Here is a 17,518-nt window from a genome sequence, read left to right as displayed (position 1 = left end):
CCCTCATCTCCATGTCTGTGCACCACCTGTCCCCCTAGAATCCAGTCTCTCCTCACGTCATCTCTCGCTCAGCTTCAAGGTGCACCTCATGTACCACCTTCTACAGAAAGGTCTTTGTGATCCCCTAAGTTAGCGTCCTCCTCTCCTCGCTGCCTTGTGTTTAATTACCTTTTATTTATTTTGTACATATTTGTTCATTTTGTCTCCCCCAATAGAATGTAAGGTCCTTGAGGGCAAGGGTTATTGCAGTTTTGCCTTTTTGTCCCCAGCACCTAGAATTGTGCCTGGCACATATTATATGCTTAACCAATATTTATTGATTGATTATTCTTAAATGAGAATATACTGCATATATTGGGGTCCTCAGGTATTAAAATACCTTAATTCTAGTTTATGCTTGGAAAATGAAAATAAAACTTTAAGATTGTTTAAGCCCACATTATTCATACTAAAATTGATTCAGATGTTAATTTTTTAAAAATCTATACTCAGATGGGGCAAAGAAAATGATATGAGACATCAGTAAGTTCTCTTCAGCTTTGAAGAGTATTGAACTGTGTGAAATATGTAAGGAAGTGTATAGTTTGTGTGTGGTATTTCATTGTAATGAAGGGAAAAGAGACTGTTTGTTGAAGGCAAAACATACATTTATCCAATGTTCTCCTTTGAACACTTGTAGAAAACAAAGAGAGACATTCAGAGTCTTCTGACTGGATGAAGACAGTTCCCAGTTACAACCAAACAAACAGCTCCATGGACTTTAGAAATTACATGGCAAGAGATGAGAACCTGGAACCTTTGCCTAAGAACTGGGAAATGGCCTACACTGACACAGGGATGATCTACTTCATTGAGTAAGCAAATCTTTGTGCCATTTCTAACTTCTCACAATGGTAATTGTCCAAAACCCTTTAAAAACATGCTTTAAATATTATAAATATTACCAAGTCCCTGTTAGTTTTTCCTTTCATAAATATTTTAAATAAAAGCTAGAGTTTGAATCCTAATCTAATTATTTGTTTTCCCCCTTGACAAGAAGTAGATTCAGATATACTTGATGAAATAAATGTCAGGTAATGTCATTTATACAGTTTTCATCCATCAATAAGTCTGTGAACTTGAGTATTTCAGGTATTCCCATGATCATCATGACCCATGCTTTTATTATCTTAGAAGTTGGCTTTTTCCCTCCCATAGATCTTAAATGTGATGAATCTTGAAAAATCAAAGAGTTAGAAGAAACTCCAGAGGCCATTTAGTCTAACCTGAATTTGACCCAGAATCCCCTTGACAATATCACCAACTATGGGCATGGAAGCATCCTTCCTTTGAAGACCTCTCATTAGAAGACTGTCCCTTACCTCCCACAGCAGCTCATTCCATTTTTGGATTATTCTCCTTTTTTAGGAGGTTTCTCTCCGCATTATACTCCTACTTCTACCTGCTGGAGGCAGAGAGAATAAGTCTGCTCTCACTTTCTGCATGACAGTCCTTGAAACTAGCCATCATATCCCCTGTATATTTTCTCTCCCTAGGCTTAACATACTTGTCTCCTTCAACCAGTCCTCATACGGCATTGACTTGGGACCCTTTATCTTCCTGGTTGCCCCTTTCTGGACACCCTCCATTTCATCAGTGCCCTCTCCAAAAATGTGATGTACCAAACTAAACACAGTGGTCCAAGCATGGTCTGATTTAAGAGAGAATACAACAGAATTCCTATCTCCTTTGTTGTGAACACTAGACTTCTCTCTCTACAGCCAAAGATCCAGTTAGCTACTTTGGCTACCACATTATACCCTGTAGTCCTCTTGAGCTTACAATTTACCAAAAACAACACATTTTTCTTGAGTGAACCATTGTCCAGCCAAAACTGTCATACCCTGTTTTAAGGTTATATTGTAAAGTTTTAGCTTATTCCTGTTTTCATATGTTATATTATTTTATTGTTATGTTTATTTGGGTTTTTGTGTGCCATGGACCTCTATGGCAATCTGCTAAAGCCTGTAGACCCCCTACTCATAATAATGTTCTTAAATGCATAAAATAAAGCACATAGGATTACAAAGGAAACTAATTATATTGAAATAAAGATGTGATTTTTTTTTCCCATCCTAGTTCATGGACCCCAGCTTAAGAAATACTTGTCTAGCCTATCAATTCAATTCAATTGAAATTTATTAAGTACCTATTATATTCAGGGCACTATCAAAATCTCTTTGCATCCTGACTGCCATCTGCTTTGTTATTCCTCAGCTTGGTGTCAACTGAAAATTGATTTACATACCATCTATTCTGTCACCACAAGCAGTTAGTGAGGAGATGGCACTCTGTCGAGGCTTTTTCCTTCAACCCATTAGTGACCATTCTTGGTCCAGTCATTTTGACTACTTCCAGATCCTTCTTCCTCTTCTACCATCTGGTCCACATCCCCTGTCCACAAGAACATCATGAGTAACTTTGCCCAGGTGAATTACTGGGACATCTGATGTGGGCCCTTCCTCTCCCAGCCAAGCCTTAGTTGCCCGAGGCTCCCAAAGGTGAGATGAGTTACCCGTGGTCACACAGGTGGTAAGGAGTAAAGGTGAATCTTGAGGCCAGATCTTCCTCATCTCCAGCTGCTTACACATTCTGCATCTTAACCAGTCTAGTAACCCTGTCAAAGAAGTGAGCTTGGTCTGGTGAGACTTGTTTTTGATGAAACTTTATGCATTTACAAAATATGAAGTACTATGGATACCTAAACACAAGGGCAAAGAGAAGAAGACCCGTCCCTCAGGGAGATAACACTCTACAGAGTAAATACAATGGGTAAGCAGATAGTTACCTACATAATTTCAGGAGGAGGAAGACAGCATCAGTAAAGGCTTACCAGGGGCTAAATCTCAAGCTTGGGATTCTAACTTGTGGTAAAGAGGGAGTATATTCCTGGCTCAGGGGTCTGGCCCTGCAAAGGCACAAAGAAAGGACACTAATTCAGAAGGTACTGCTACCATTTTTTTTTTTACTACCTTAGAATGTCGTTCATTTGGGCTTGGTGACTTAAACTTCTCAGGAGCAGCTATTATCTCCTTATTTTCTCCTTACTTATTTGAGTTTCAACCCTCCATCATTTTTGTTCCATCCTTTCCAATCCAACGATCATTCTTTTGCAAGAAACAATAAACAAAGCCACAGAATCTGACAGCTGGAAGGGATCTGGTCCAGAAGCCATCCAATTCAGTCAGCATCTGATCAAGAATCTTCTTTGCTGTGTGTGCACACATACACACACCAGTTAGACATCTAACCTTTGCTGGAAAACCTCTAGAGTAGCAGGTACCTTCTCTTCCAAGACAGCCTGCTCCACTTTGGGCCAGCTCTGATTGCTAGAAGCTCTCTTCCCTTCCCCCCACCACCGCACTTTAATGGATAATCTCTGAGACTCTTTGTGATGCTAACAGTATAAATCTAGGATCTCTCCAGCCTCCTTCCAGTTTACTACTTATATCAATTCCTCCTTCTGTAAAATGAGCATAATACTGTTGTGAGGGTCAAGTGAGATTTGCAAACCTCAGTGCATTGTACTATTAGTGTTAGCTATTATTATTCCTTTACTAGAATAACTCTTACCAAGGTTCCCTGGAAGTCCTTCTTTGCCAAAGATAACACACAGTATTCTCAGTTCTGAATTGATCTTTCCCCAGCCTTCAGCAATATACATACACCTCTGTAATATGTAGCAACCACAAAGTATTGGGTTTTCATTTTGATTCAACAGTTAAATTCTGTAAAAATAAGTGCCCATTTTGTGGCATTGTGCTAGGCCCTAAGAATATGAACACTAACTGAAACAGTTTGTCTTCATGTGGACTTCCCATTCTGTTGGAAATATACAAAGGGTACACAGAGAGATGGAACAAAAGGCAATTTGAGGAGGGAAAAGAACACTGAAGTCGGAGATTGGGGGCAGGGGAGAGGGTTGGGTTTCATGGAGGAGATATCCAAGCTGAATTGAATAATTTCTCCTTCTCTCTGGGGTCTTCTATCATCAACTAGTTCACCCGGCAGGACTCCTCTTTCCCACCAATAAAGATAGAAAGAAGAAGTTTTTGGTGTTGTTTTTTCCTTCCAGTTTCAGTTCATTCTGAGGTTTAGCTTTAAACATCACTCTTACAGGACCCTTCCATGCTCTTGTATTAATCTTCTATTAATGGTCTTTCACAAAATCTTACATTTACATCACAGTTTAAGGTACATAAAGAACTTTTCTCACATTGTTCTCTTTAGGTAAAACAAATTTTATTGTCCACGTTCTCCTGATGAGAAAATGAAGCTCAGAGATAATGTAAGCTGGCCAAAATCAAATGGAGACAACCCCATCTCTTACACTTAGTCCCTGTGTGACTTTGGACAAGACACTTAACTGCCCCTGCCCTCAGTTTCTTCATATATAAAATGGAGAAGCCTAGATCAGATAGTCTGAGGTCCCTTCTGGCCTTTGACCTTGAATAGTTACTATGTACAGACCTAGGGTTTAAATGAAGGTCTTGTGGTCATATCTCATTGTGCCATAAGATTGTAACCATAATGTAAAATAAATAACGTAAAAGTAAAAGAGTGAACTGATTAATGATATAAATTCACAAAAAATATCCCAGTAGTTTGATGACAAGCGGTGCTGTCAGTGAACCTGTTCTTATGGAGATGTTAATTGGGGTCCACATGTATTATAACAAACTAAAACAGGAAGAATGCTATATAAATGTGCTTTTGAAAGTTTCATTTTGGAACAGAAATTTTGTATCTTTGCTCAGCTCTGCTCTATCACTGTATGTTACTAATATTAAAAATCAAATATAAATGTTAACTTCATGACAATTCCTTTAGTTAATAAATTGAGCATTTTAAAATTATTGTAAAATAGTTCCTTATAAGTTTTGAATTTTCAATGATTCACATTATATATGTGATTTTTATTGAATTACAAGTTTGGAGTGATTGCTTATCCTAGGATTTTTGTGAATGGTAGATTTTTATGACTTTGGGATTACAGTGAATTATATTTTGTGTTCGTCTCTTTTCCCCAGTTCTTATACATAGGTAGGCAGGTAGATGGGTAGATCAGAGAATTCCTTCGACTGGTACAGATGGGCAGCTGTCCTAAAACTTTTGTCTTTGAATGACCTGTCAAGGATCCCACAGCCAGTCTGTGTCTGAAGTAGGGCTTGAAGGCAGCTCTTACAGACTTGGAGGCTGGCTTTCTTTCTGCTACCCCAAATATAAAAATAATAGAACCTCAATTTGAAGAATGTTTGAGAATGTGGACTTTTCATGTATTTAGAGGAAATACCATTGCTCTTTTTATTCTTTGTTAAACAGTCTAAAGCTTTTGAAAATGATAACCCATTCACGGAGCACAGTATTATTTAAAATTAATTTTTCACTGAGATACAACCAAATAAATTGTTTTCCTTGAAGCAACTTTTGCAATCCAAGTCTTGGTGGGTGGCTAAAATGTTCATATTTTTAGAAATACTGTGTTGTACACTGGGTTAGTAATCTTCTCTTCTATTTACAGGGATAAGCTAATAAGTCCTAGAAAAAAAGAATTTGTTTTCTCCAGAATACTATGTTGGTATATGCCCCAGCTATTCAGATGTGGGAATTTTTTTTTATAGAAAAGTATAATCTACTTATGCAAGACTCAGATTATAAGCTGCTATGTAATAGGTCAATCTTCTAAAAGCTTTTCCCTCTCTGGTGGCTTATTGATTGTCCCTAGCAATTGTTAACATGTTGTTTCAAATAGAAAAGAAGCCTATGCTATTGGGGGTATTTGAAGTTTACAGTTTGGTTTAACAGATGACTTTGTGTCATTTTCTCCTTCTAGTAGTCTGCTAGTTTCTAAGCCTCTCAGAAGATTCATTCTAGATACATTTGACTAATTACTGTTCTTCAGTTTCTGAGATTTTTCTCTCAATAGTAAGCCTGCAAGATGGTGCAGAAAATTTTTAAAAAACATTATGCTTCCCCTATATCTCCTTTTAACCAATTTTTAACACCAAAAAGTACATATAATTCTGCCAGTCTATGAAGCATTTATTAAGGACCTGGTAAAATATCCTTTCTCCCTGTAGTCCCAGGGCTTAGCACAGTACCCAGCACTGAATAAGCACTTACTTAAGTATTGTTGACTGCCTCACTGATCTGTTCTAGGCTCTGTGCAAAGTGCTGTGGTTACAGAGATAAAAATGAAACAGTGTGTGCCCTGGAGGAGTTTACATTCAATAGGAAGAAACAACTAATACACACAGAATAAAACATATTTCAAATATATACAAAATGTAAAGTACATACATATGTATACACCTAGAGACACACAGAATAAAGGCCAGGTCATTTGGAGAGGAAAGTACAAGCTCAGGGAATCACATGCCTCATGTAGAAAGTAGCATTGATTGGATACAGCTCTGTTTGTGCAGTAATTGGCAATAGTACCAGTTATATTCTCTAAACCCTATGATAAGTAATTATGTTAATATCAGGTAGACATTAGTGAGCTTAATGCATGTAAAAAACTGAACTAGGATTTATTCATAAAATGTTTTTGTCCCCTAATGGCTTGATATAAGCTTTAATATTTTGTTGCCCTGCTAGATATTTTCTTCCATTTTTTTTAGTTGCTTATTATTTTGGGTACTTGCAACTGTGCTGTCGCTGGTTGGCAGTGGGACCATTTTTGTTTTAGAGGTAGTATCTAAATGACCCAGACTGAAGCTTGCTGACTCTGCCCTGTGATTATATTAAATAACACCATTCTCTACAAGCATCTTTGAGTTACTTCTGATAAAAACAGGAAGGGATGTGTATAGACAGCACGTACAGGATTGTTTTGTTCTATTCTTCTGTTTTCTCTTAAAGTTGCAACACAGCTAAGCCCACACTCAATTTTGTGGAATCCTTTGAATTTTCTGATTTTACTGCATGTTGAAGAACGAGCTATTCTTTAAAAAATATATATATATATATTTACTTGTTAAACATTTCTTAATTATATTTTAAAAAATTTTAAACTTTGAGTTCCAAATTCTCTCCTTCCTTCTTGCCCCTCCCCTGCCCCTTGAGAAGACAAGCAATATGATATCAATTATACATTTAAAGTCATGAAAACATATTTCCAAGTTAGCTGTATTGCAAAAGAAAAGATAAACAAAAACAAGAAAAGTAAAGTAAAACAAACATACTTCAGTCTGTGCTCAGAGTTCAACTGTTAGTTATCTCAACCATTCTTTTTTTAATCAACTCCCTCCTTCCTCCCTTCCCCCGCCCCATTGGTTTTCTGTAACCTGGGTTCCTAATACTGTTTGTTCAGTGGGACAAGGCACAGTGTGTAGTGATGAACATCAACCTACAAAATAATTTTGACTGGTAACATGTTTACATAATTCCACTTTTGACACCACATTCTCCAAAAGAGGCTTCGTGTTTTCAGTAGAACCCAAATGATTAACTTCTACGTTTTTGAAGCTAAGGAAACAGGGACAGTGGGATTATTGGATCAGAGGCTTCAAATAGAGGTCATCTGCAGGAAGGAGACAGGTATTTAGACCTTAGAGGCCACTAGTTGCATTATAATTTTGGTTTTGAAACTGTTTTTCTCTTTGCTGCTTCTGATTGGGATCTTTGTTCTACAGCCACAACACTAAGACAACAACCTGGCTAGATCCCCGTCTCTGTAAGAAAGCAAAGGCTCCAGAAGACTGCGAAGACGGAGGTGAGGTGATGTCAAACTTGTCACGCTAATACTCCTCCCTGTTGGGTTAGATGCCCAGTTACACCGAAACACAGGGGAGGGGAGCATCAGCAATCAGCCACAGGATGTATATCTTTGTAAGATTTTATAACAGAACTTTGTTTCTTTCCTCTTGGAATTCGTACAAATGTATTATTTCACTACATAAGTAAAAATGTGTCTGCCAACTCTTAGAAATATCTAAATACAAACTGAATGGATATTCTAATATATGTATTTTGTAACTCTCTGTGTCTGTCTGTCTGCGTGTGTGTGTAAATACACTCACATATACATATACAGGATGTCACAGAAAGGCTTAGTTCTGTTTTAAGCTTTAAAGCTTAAAGTAGCACTAAGATTTTTAAAATAACGTGCATGTGCGCACGCACGCACACACACACACACACACACACACACACACATCTATCTGTAGATATACAAATGTGATCTCATCAATGTGGATGCCTCTCTTAGTGGTCCTGGTCTCACTACCCTCCACCTTGTCTTTTTCTGCATACTTCTCTTCCATCTATGTCTTTAAATCCTCCATAAAGGATCTTGCCATTGTATTAGGGGGTCTTCTTTTACTGGATTCAATCCTCCAGGAGAGAAGGACTACATGTGAAGAAATACCAACAATTAATGTTTGCGTACTTGAGAATTTTGTGATCCTAAACATATTCATGTTTTTTTTTCTGCCTCTTTCACAACTGAAGGGGATTTATTTTTTACAAACATGATCAGATTTGAATCTCACAATAACCCTGTGATACAGGACATATTGGAAGGTTAAGTTGTTTTTCCATAGATATAGCTAATTAGTGTTAGAAGGAGATCTTTTACTGACCTGAATCCTAAGCTTTTCCCACTATGTTATTCTAGGTAGCTAGATGGTACAGTGGATAGAACACTGGATCAGCAGTCAGGAAGACCTGTATTATTTACAAACCTTATTATTATTCACATATAAATCAATTTCTTCATAAATTAGGTGTCTGCCAGTATTGCTAACATATATATATATATATATATATATATATATATATATATATATATATATATATAGTTTTTTTTAAGATTTGCAAAGGTTTACCTATATCTCAAAATAGTCATAACAGCCAGACCTACAGAAATACACTGCCTCCCTTTCCTGTCAATCTAGTTAGTCCTCAATTTCTTGCAATCTGACTTTTAGACCCATCATTCCACAGCTTTCTCAAAGGTAATCAATCAGTAAAGATTTATTAAGTACCTACTATGTTCCAGGCACTGTGCTTAGCTCTAGGGATGAAAAAGAGGCAACAGACAGTCCCTGCCCTCAAAGAGTTCACAATATAATGGAGGGGAGGGGGATAACAAATAAGTGTATACAGACAAGTTTCATACAGGATAAATAAGAAATAATTAACAGAGAAAAGCCACTAGAATTAGGAGGGGTCGGGAAAGACTTCCTATAGAAAATGGGCTTTTAGTGAGTACTTAAAGGAAGCTAGGAAAACCAGTAGGCAAAAGTGATAAGAGAGATCATTCCTGTCAAGGGGGGCAGCCAGAGGAAATGCTGGGAGCCAAGAGATGGAGCGTCTTCACCTCAAAACATCTAGGAGGCCAGTGTTCCTAGGTCAGAGTATGAGGGCAACATGGTCAGACCTACACTTCAGTACAATCACTTTAGTGGCTCAATGGAAGATGGATTGGAGTGGGGAGAGACTTGAGGCAGGCAGACCCACCAGCAGCCTAATACAATGAGGTGATAAGGGCCTGCAGTAGGTCAGGGCAGTGTCAGAGGAAAGAAGGGGGTGTATCCAAGAGATGTGGCAAATGTGGCATTGACAGGCCTTTGCAACAGCTTAGATATGGTGGTGGAGACATAGTGAGGAGTCCAGGGTGACTCCTAGTTTGGGAGCCTGAGGACTAATAACTTAATGTCCAGTTCAGTTGTCTTTGTTCTGTTCTTATTCTCTTTGATCTCCCAGCTGATAATGACCCTGTTGGTCAGCCCTTCTTTTTGATGTTCTTGCCTCCCATGACAGATGCTACCTTCATTATTCTCTTTCTGTCTAACTCTTCCTATCTCCATGGAACAGAGTAAGCACTTGATAAATGCTTTATCCATCTAAACTTGACCCAGATTACTCTATTTCTGATCATAACTGATTCTTTGTCAAGTCTCAGAACCTTGGTGTCGTATTTGACTTTTCCCTCATTTTCACCCCAAATCACCAATTACCTACCAAGCTTGTCATCTCTATTGACATATCCACTGCAAGCTTCCTACAGTATTTCAGATCCTCTTTTTTATCTTGCCTAAACTATTGTAATCACCTCCCAACTGGTCTTCCAGCCTCTAGTCTAATAATGCTTGGTGCCTGGTAAATACTGATTGAATTGTTTTTATTAATTCATTCTCCAATCCATTTTCCATACCATTTCCCCTTTAATTATCCTACCACTAAGATCATATAATTTATTTTACTTAAAAACCTTCAGTAGTTCCCACTGCTAATAAAGTTAGCAGTGAAGTTTAAACTACTAACCTTGAGATTCTAGACCCTCCATACTGTGGTTTTAATCTATTAAGCTTATCTCATACAATTTCCCTTTATATAAGTCTTGTTCCAACCCAACTATACTGTACTTTATACATATATATACTACATACTGTACTATATAAATATATATACTATATACAACCGGACTATACAACTACACTAATTTCTCTCTTATATACTCAAATTTCTCATCATATTTTTCTTGACTTCTCTTTTTCTTTATAACATTTTACCTTATATCACTTTTGTTTGTGTTCAGTAATTTGTGTGTTTCACTTATTTACCTATTGGATTGTAAGTTCCTTGAGGTCATGGATCATTCTAGTTTTCTTCTTTTCATCCCTACCACCTTGTACATAGTAGGCCATGTGCTATTTAACATTTTCATCAGTGACGTCATAGGCTACCAGAAGCATACATGGTATTCTTATTATCAAATTTTCACATGACTCCCAGCTAGGATTGATAACTAAAATTTAGGGTGACAGTCAGAATCTAAAAAGATCTGGAAAGGCTAGAATATTGTATTGAAACTTGTGAGATGAAATTCATCAGATATAAATGTAAAGTCTTATACTTGGTTTAAAAAAATGTCAGAAATAGAAGATGGGGACAACATGATTAGCTAAAAGTTTTTCAAAAAAATATCTGGAGGTTTTAGTGGTCTGCAAGCTCAGTATGTGTTAGCAGTATGATATGGCATACAAAGAAGTTAATGTGATCTTGGAAGCTCAAAGCTTCCAAGAATAAGAAGGTGGTAGTCCCTTTGTACTTTCCCTTGGTCAGGCTGCATGTGGAAAATTGTGTTTAGTTCTGGGTGAGAAAGACATTAAAAACCATGACTGCATCCAGAGGAGGGAAGTCAGAATAATGAAAGGCCTTGAATTCATGCCAAGCAAGAAGCATTTGAAAGAATTAGGGATATTTAGCCTGGAGAAGAGAGCGGAGGTAACATGGTAATTGCTTTTAAGTTTTAGAAGTACTGTTGTGTTGAAGAGGATTCTACTTTGCTCCAAAGATCAGAAGTTGAAAAAGCAAATTTAGGTTTAATGTCAAGAAAAACTTGCTTAATAATTTTGTTGTTGTAGTTCAGTTGTTTCAGTTGTGTCCAACTCTTTGTGACCCCTCTTTGGGTTTTCTTGGCAGAGATACTTAAGTAGTTTGCCATTTCCTTCTCCAGCTCATTTTACAGATGAGGAACTGAGGCAGATGGAGTTAAGTGACTTGCCCAGGTTCATAAAGCTAGTAAGTGACTGAGGCCAGATTTGAACTCAGGAAGATGAGTCTTCCTGACTCCAGACCCAGAGCTCTGTGCACTATGGTCCACCTAGCTGCCCACTCAATAATTGGAGATATCCACAAGTAGAATGCCCCACCTTGGAAATAGTAGCCTAGAGACTTCCAGGGGTGGAGCCAAGATGGCAGCTGGAAAGCACGGACTTGCGTGAGCTCCCCACCACGTCCCTCCAAAAACCTATAAAAAATGGCTCTGAACAAATTCTAGAACTGCAGAACCCACAAAATAGCAGAGGGAAGCAGGGATCCAGCCCAAGACAGCCTGGATGGTCGCTGGATGAGGTCTATCGAGCACGGAGTGGAGGGGAGCAGAGCTCAGTGTGGGAGGCAGCAGGACCAGCCAGACCAAGAGCCGGGCAGAACAGACCCTAGCACCCTGAATCAGTGAGCTGTGGCAGTTACCAGACTTCTCAACCCACAAACACCAAAGACAACAGAGAAGGTTAGTGGGAAAAGCTGCAGGGGACAGAGTTCACAATTTGGCTACCGCCCCAGGGGCAGCGGGGGAGGTGCAGCTACAGAACTACAGCTGCAGTTACTTCCTGCCCCAGGCCCACGTGGTGGGAGGAATTAAGTGGCGGATCAGAGCAGGAGTGAAGAGCCTGCTGAAGATTTCCATCAGGTCTGGGTTGGTGGTTCTTGAGGAAGGAGGAGTGCTGGGGTGGCAGAGGTGGCTATATAGAAATAGCTCTGAAATCGACGGTACATCCCCTCAAGCTTGGAACAAAGTACTCTTTGCTCTACAAGCAGTCATACCCTGACGAAAAACTCAAGGGTCAAGTAAGTTGGCTGGGAACATGGCCAGGCAGCGAAAACGCACCCAGATTCAGTCTCAGACTTTGGAATCTTTCTTTGGTGACAAAGAAGACCAAAACATATGGCCTGAAGAAGTCAACAAAGTGCAAGAGCCTACATCAAAAGCCTCCAAGAAAAACATGAACTGGTCTCAGGCCATGGAAGAGCTCAAAAAGGAGTTGGAAAAGCAAGTTAGAGAAGTAGAGGAAAAATTGGGACAAGAAATGAGAATGGTGCAAGAAAACCATGAAAAACAAGTCAATGACTTGCTAAAGGAGACCCAAAAAAATACTGAAAAAAATATTGAAGATAACAACACTTTAAAAAATAGACTAACTCAAATGGCAAAAGAGCTCCAAAAAGCCAATGAAGACAAGAATGCCTTGAAAGGCAGAATTAGCCAAATGGAAAAGGAGGTCCAAAAGACCACTGAAGAAAATACTACCTTGAAAATGAGATTGGAGCAAGTGGAAGCTAGTGACTTTATGAGAAATCAAGATATTATAAAACAGAACCAAAGGAAGGAAAAAATGGAAGACAATGTCAAATATCTCATTGGAAAAACCACTGACCTAGAAAATAGATCCAGGAGAGATAATTTAAAAATTATTGGACTACCTGAAAGCCATGATCAATAAAAGAGCCTAGCTATCATCTTTCAAGAAATTATCAAGGAGAATTGCCCTGATATTCTAGAGCCAGAGGGTAAAATAGAAATTGAAAGAATCCATCGATCGCCTCCTCAAATAGATCCCAAAAAGAAAACTCCTAGGAATGTTGTTGCTAAATGCCAGAGCTCCCAGGTCAAGGAGAAAATACTGCAAGCAGCCAGAAAGAAACAATTTGAATATTGTGGAAAAACAATCAGGATAACACAGGATCTGGCAGCTTCCACATTAAGGGACCAAAGGGCTTGGAAGACGATATTCCGGAGGTCAATGGAGCTAGGATTAAAACCAAGAATCACCTAGCCAGCAAAACTGAGTATCATGCTCCAAGGCAAAATATGGACTTTCAATAAAATAGAGGACTTTCAAGCTTTCTCAGTGAAAAGACCAGAGCTGAATAGAAAATTTGACTTTCAAACATAAGAATCAAGAGAAGCATGAAAAGGTAAACAAAAAAGAGAAATCATAAGGGACTTACTAAAGTTGAACTGTTTTGTTCGCATTCCTATATAGAAAGATGATGTGTGTGATTCAGGAGACCTCAATATCATAGTAACTGAAAGGAATATGCATATATATATATATATGTGTATACATATATGTACATATGTGTGTCTATGTATGTATATATGTAGGTATATATATACACACAAAGGGAACAGGGTGAGTTGAATATGAAGGGATGATATCTAAAAAAATAAAATCAATTTAAGGGATAAGAGAGGAATATATTGAGAGAGGGAGAAAGGGAGAGATGGAATGGGGTAAATTATCTCACATAAAAGTGGCAAGAAAAAGTGGTTCTGTAGGAAGGGAAGAGGGGGCAGGTGAGGGGGAATGAGTACATGTTGCTCTCATTGGATTTGACCTGAGGAGGGAATACCATACACACTCAATTGGGTATCTTACCCCACAGGAAAGAAGGAGGAAGAAGATAAAAAAGGAGGGATGATAGAAGGGAGGGCAGATGGGGGAGGAGGTAATCAAAACCAAACACTTGCAAAAAGGGACAAGGTCAAGGGAGAAAATTCAGTAAAGGGGGATAGGTTAGGAAGGAGCAAAACATAGTTAATCTTTCACAACATGAGAATTGTGGAAGGGTTTTACATAATGATAAGCATGTGGCCTTTGTTGAATTGCTTGCCTTCTTAGGGAGGGTGGGTGGGGAGGGAAGAGGGGAGAGAATTTGGAACTCAAAGTTTTTAAAAACAGACATTCAGAAACAACAACAAAAAAAAAAGTTTATGCGTGCAACTAGGAAATAAGATACACAGGCAATGGGGCGTAGAAATTTATCTTGCCCTACAAGAGAAGAAGGGAAAGGGGGATGGGAGGGGAGTGGGGTAACAGATGGGAGGGCTGACTGAGGAACGGGGCAACCAGAATATACACCATCCTGGAGTGGGGGGAGGGTAGAAATGGGGAAAAAATTTGTAATTCAAACTTTTGTGAAAATCAATGCTGAAAACTAAATATATTAAATAAATTTTAAAAAAAGAGCAGAGAAAACAGAAAAAAAAAAAAAGAAAGAAATAGTGGCCTACCCTCTCGTTGGAAGACTTCAAGCAGGGACTGAAAGACCATTTCTTGACCATGTTATGATAGGAATTTCCTTTCAGGTATCAGTTGTGCCTGTTGACCATTGAGTTCTCTTCCACCTCTAAGTTCTGTGATTCTGTGAGATTGATAAGCTGAAAAGCAGCCAGGGAAGGCATAGCCTTCATAGTGAAAGGACTTGAGATCAGACCATTGGAAAATGTGTTGAAGGGAAAGAGAATGTTTAGCCTAGAGAAGAAAAGACTTCTGTTGTTCTTTAACTGCTTACCAATATTTTAACGTTATTTACGTTTCCAACTCTTCCTTGAGGGGTGAAGAATTCTAGTGAGGGCAGCTTGTTCCACTTTCATTTTTCTTTACATCAAGCCTAAAACTGCCTCCCTGACAGTTGCACCGATCACTCTCTTTAAGACCAAGCAGAACACCTCTAACCTCTTTTCCACATGGCTGCCCCTTTTAGATATTTGAAGGCATGTCTTCTCTTCTCCAGATCAATCATCCCCTGTTCCTTTAGCCTATGCTGATACTATTTGTTTGCCATTCCTCTCATTGTCACTCTCACCCCTTTTGGTATATGGTCCAATTTGTCATTACCTGCCCTAAAATGTGATAACCATATTCCTGCCATAGTAGATCTGTTCTTGATGCTTTTTTATTTTTTTGGTCTAGACTTGTGATTTCATTTATGTAAGGAGTTCCCCAGTAAAAAAACAATCCTCCCAGTAATTCAGATTGGCTACTGCTCATCAAATTATAGTCTTAGGAAATGCCTGGGACACTTAGAGGTTAAATGACTTGCCTAAAATCAAGTCAGTAGACAATTTTTAAAGTACCTATTTGCTACCTAGTTCTGTCCTAGGCTCTGGCAATACAAAGAAAGGGGAGAACAACCCTTATCTTCTAGGAGCTCACAATCTAATGGGATTATGAGCCTTTTGTTGTTCAGTGTGTTCTGACTCTTCCTGACTCCATTTGGGGTTTTCTTGGTAAAGACACTGAAATGGTTTGCTATTTCTGTCTCCAGCTTATTTTACAGATGAGGAACTGAGGCAAACAGCATTAAATGACTTGCCCGAGGTCACACAGTATAAGGTTAATGGGGAATAAGATCTTCCCCGCCCATCAATAGGCTTCACTTGGAGCCCATTAAGGGAAGCTTGCTTGTTTGTATGGAGTTTTACACACCTTTTGTTAATTTCTAATTAGGCACTGATTCAGGAGGGTTCTGGCTCTGAGCCTGTTAGCTGAAAGACAATATATTCTGAGAGGTGAGCTTTTTTGCTTTGAGGGCTCGCTTATGAGAAAGATGTTTTGATTCCCTACTCAAGATTCTGAGTGACTGTATGTTTAGAGCACCCCAACTCCTGAGACGTAAAGGCTCTCTTCATTCAGTGGTGGATGGAAAGCTTTGATTCAGGCAGTAGAGTCCTGTCTGTTGGTCTTTATTTCTCTTCTCTGTATTTTTTTCTGTTTAATTCATTGACCCCTTTTAAGTTGCTTTCCTAGTAAAACAGATAAAAGAACCTGCACTAGCAGCCATCCTTGGTGTGCCAGTGTGGTTACCGTTACACACAGCTAGTGAGTGTCTGAGGTTATATTTGAACTCAGGTCTTCCAGACTCCAGGCCTGGTGCTCTATCCAATGTGCCACCTAACTGCCCAAAATGAGCACATAACCATTATGTTTTAGAGGCAGGATTTAAATCCAAGTAGTCCTGACTTCTGAGGCCACCTTCATATCCACTAGTTCATGCAGCCTCTAAATATTCTTGACCCTGACCTTTCTTTTCTTCTTCCTTTTTTCTTGTGGTAGTTTTTTAAAATAAATTATACTTTTCACTTATCAAGCATTTATTTTGAGTTCTTCCCACTTCTTCCCTCATTGACTAAACAAAACCACTGTAAAAAATATTCACTGGCATGCATGCAAAATAAATTCCCATATTGCCCCTTTCCAGCAATCTGTGTCTCATTCTGCATGTTTGTGCATCACCTCTCAGGAAGTGGGTAACATTTTTCATCATCAGCCATCATTGGAAGCATGGTTGATCGTTACATTGATTAGAATTCTATCTGCCTCAGTTTCTTCAAACTATATGGGTATTATAACAGCACCTACCTCCCAGGGTTATTGTGAATCTCAAATGAGATAATATTTGTAAAGGGCTTTGAGCAGTACTTGGCACTTAGTAAGCATTTAATAAGTACTTGCTTCATTCCTTTCTCCTTTTTTTCATTTCTTAGAGCTCAATACTATTCCATTCCATTCATATATCATAATTGTTCAGCCGTTCCCCAAGTGATAGGCACTCCCTTAGTTTCCAGTTCTGTAACACTACAAAACGAGATGCTGTAAATATTTTTGTATTTACAGGACCTTTTCCTCTTTCTTTCATGTCTTTGGAATACAGACCTAGTGCTGGCATCATTAGATCACAGGATATACACAATTTAATAACTTTTGGGGCATAGTTCCAGATAGCTTTCCAGAATAGCCCAACCAATTCACAGCTCCATCAATGGTAGAATATGCTTGTTTTCCCACAGACCTTCCAACATTTGTCATTTTTCTGTTTTTTTCAACTTTGATGGTCTGATGAGTGTGATGGGTGTGAACTTCAGAATGTCTTTAATTTGCTTTTCTCTAATCATTAGCGTTTTGGAGCTATGCCTTTCTTTTCATAGCTTGATCCATATTTGTTATTTTTAGCTGCCCTCTCACTGTTGACTCATTGAGTTTGTAGTCTACTAACTCTTAGATCTTCTTCTCACACAGGACAGTAATCTAGCTATTCTACTTTTGGATATCTCTAATTAAGTGGGCAGCTAGGTGGATAGAGTGCCAGGCCTGAAGTCAGGAAGACTCATCTTCCTGAA

General features: G+C 38.6%; 1 protein-coding gene across 2 annotated transcripts in view; it reads left to right on the top strand.

The window, feature by feature from the left end:
- Nucleotides 1-17,518, top strand: part of MAGI3 (membrane associated guanylate kinase, WW and PDZ domain containing 3) — a 237,935-nt gene that overhangs the window by 145,113 nt on the left and 75,304 nt on the right. For both annotated transcript variants that reach the window (XM_036766303.1, XM_036766304.1), the window contains exons 5-6: nucleotides 680-854; nucleotides 7,677-7,756. In XM_036766303.1, the coding sequence (XP_036622198.1) occupies nucleotides 680-854; nucleotides 7,677-7,756 (255 nt within the window). The remainder of the gene's footprint in view (nucleotides 1-679; nucleotides 855-7,676; nucleotides 7,757-17,518) is intronic.

Source organism: Trichosurus vulpecula, chromosome 7, assembly GCF_011100635.1.
Source record: "Trichosurus vulpecula isolate mTriVul1 chromosome 7, mTriVul1.pri, whole genome shotgun sequence".
Classification (NCBI taxonomy): Eukaryota; Metazoa; Chordata; class Mammalia; order Diprotodontia; family Phalangeridae; genus Trichosurus; species Trichosurus vulpecula.
Note: the sequence above shows the minus strand (reverse complement) of the source record. Positions and strands in the feature narration are given on the sequence as shown.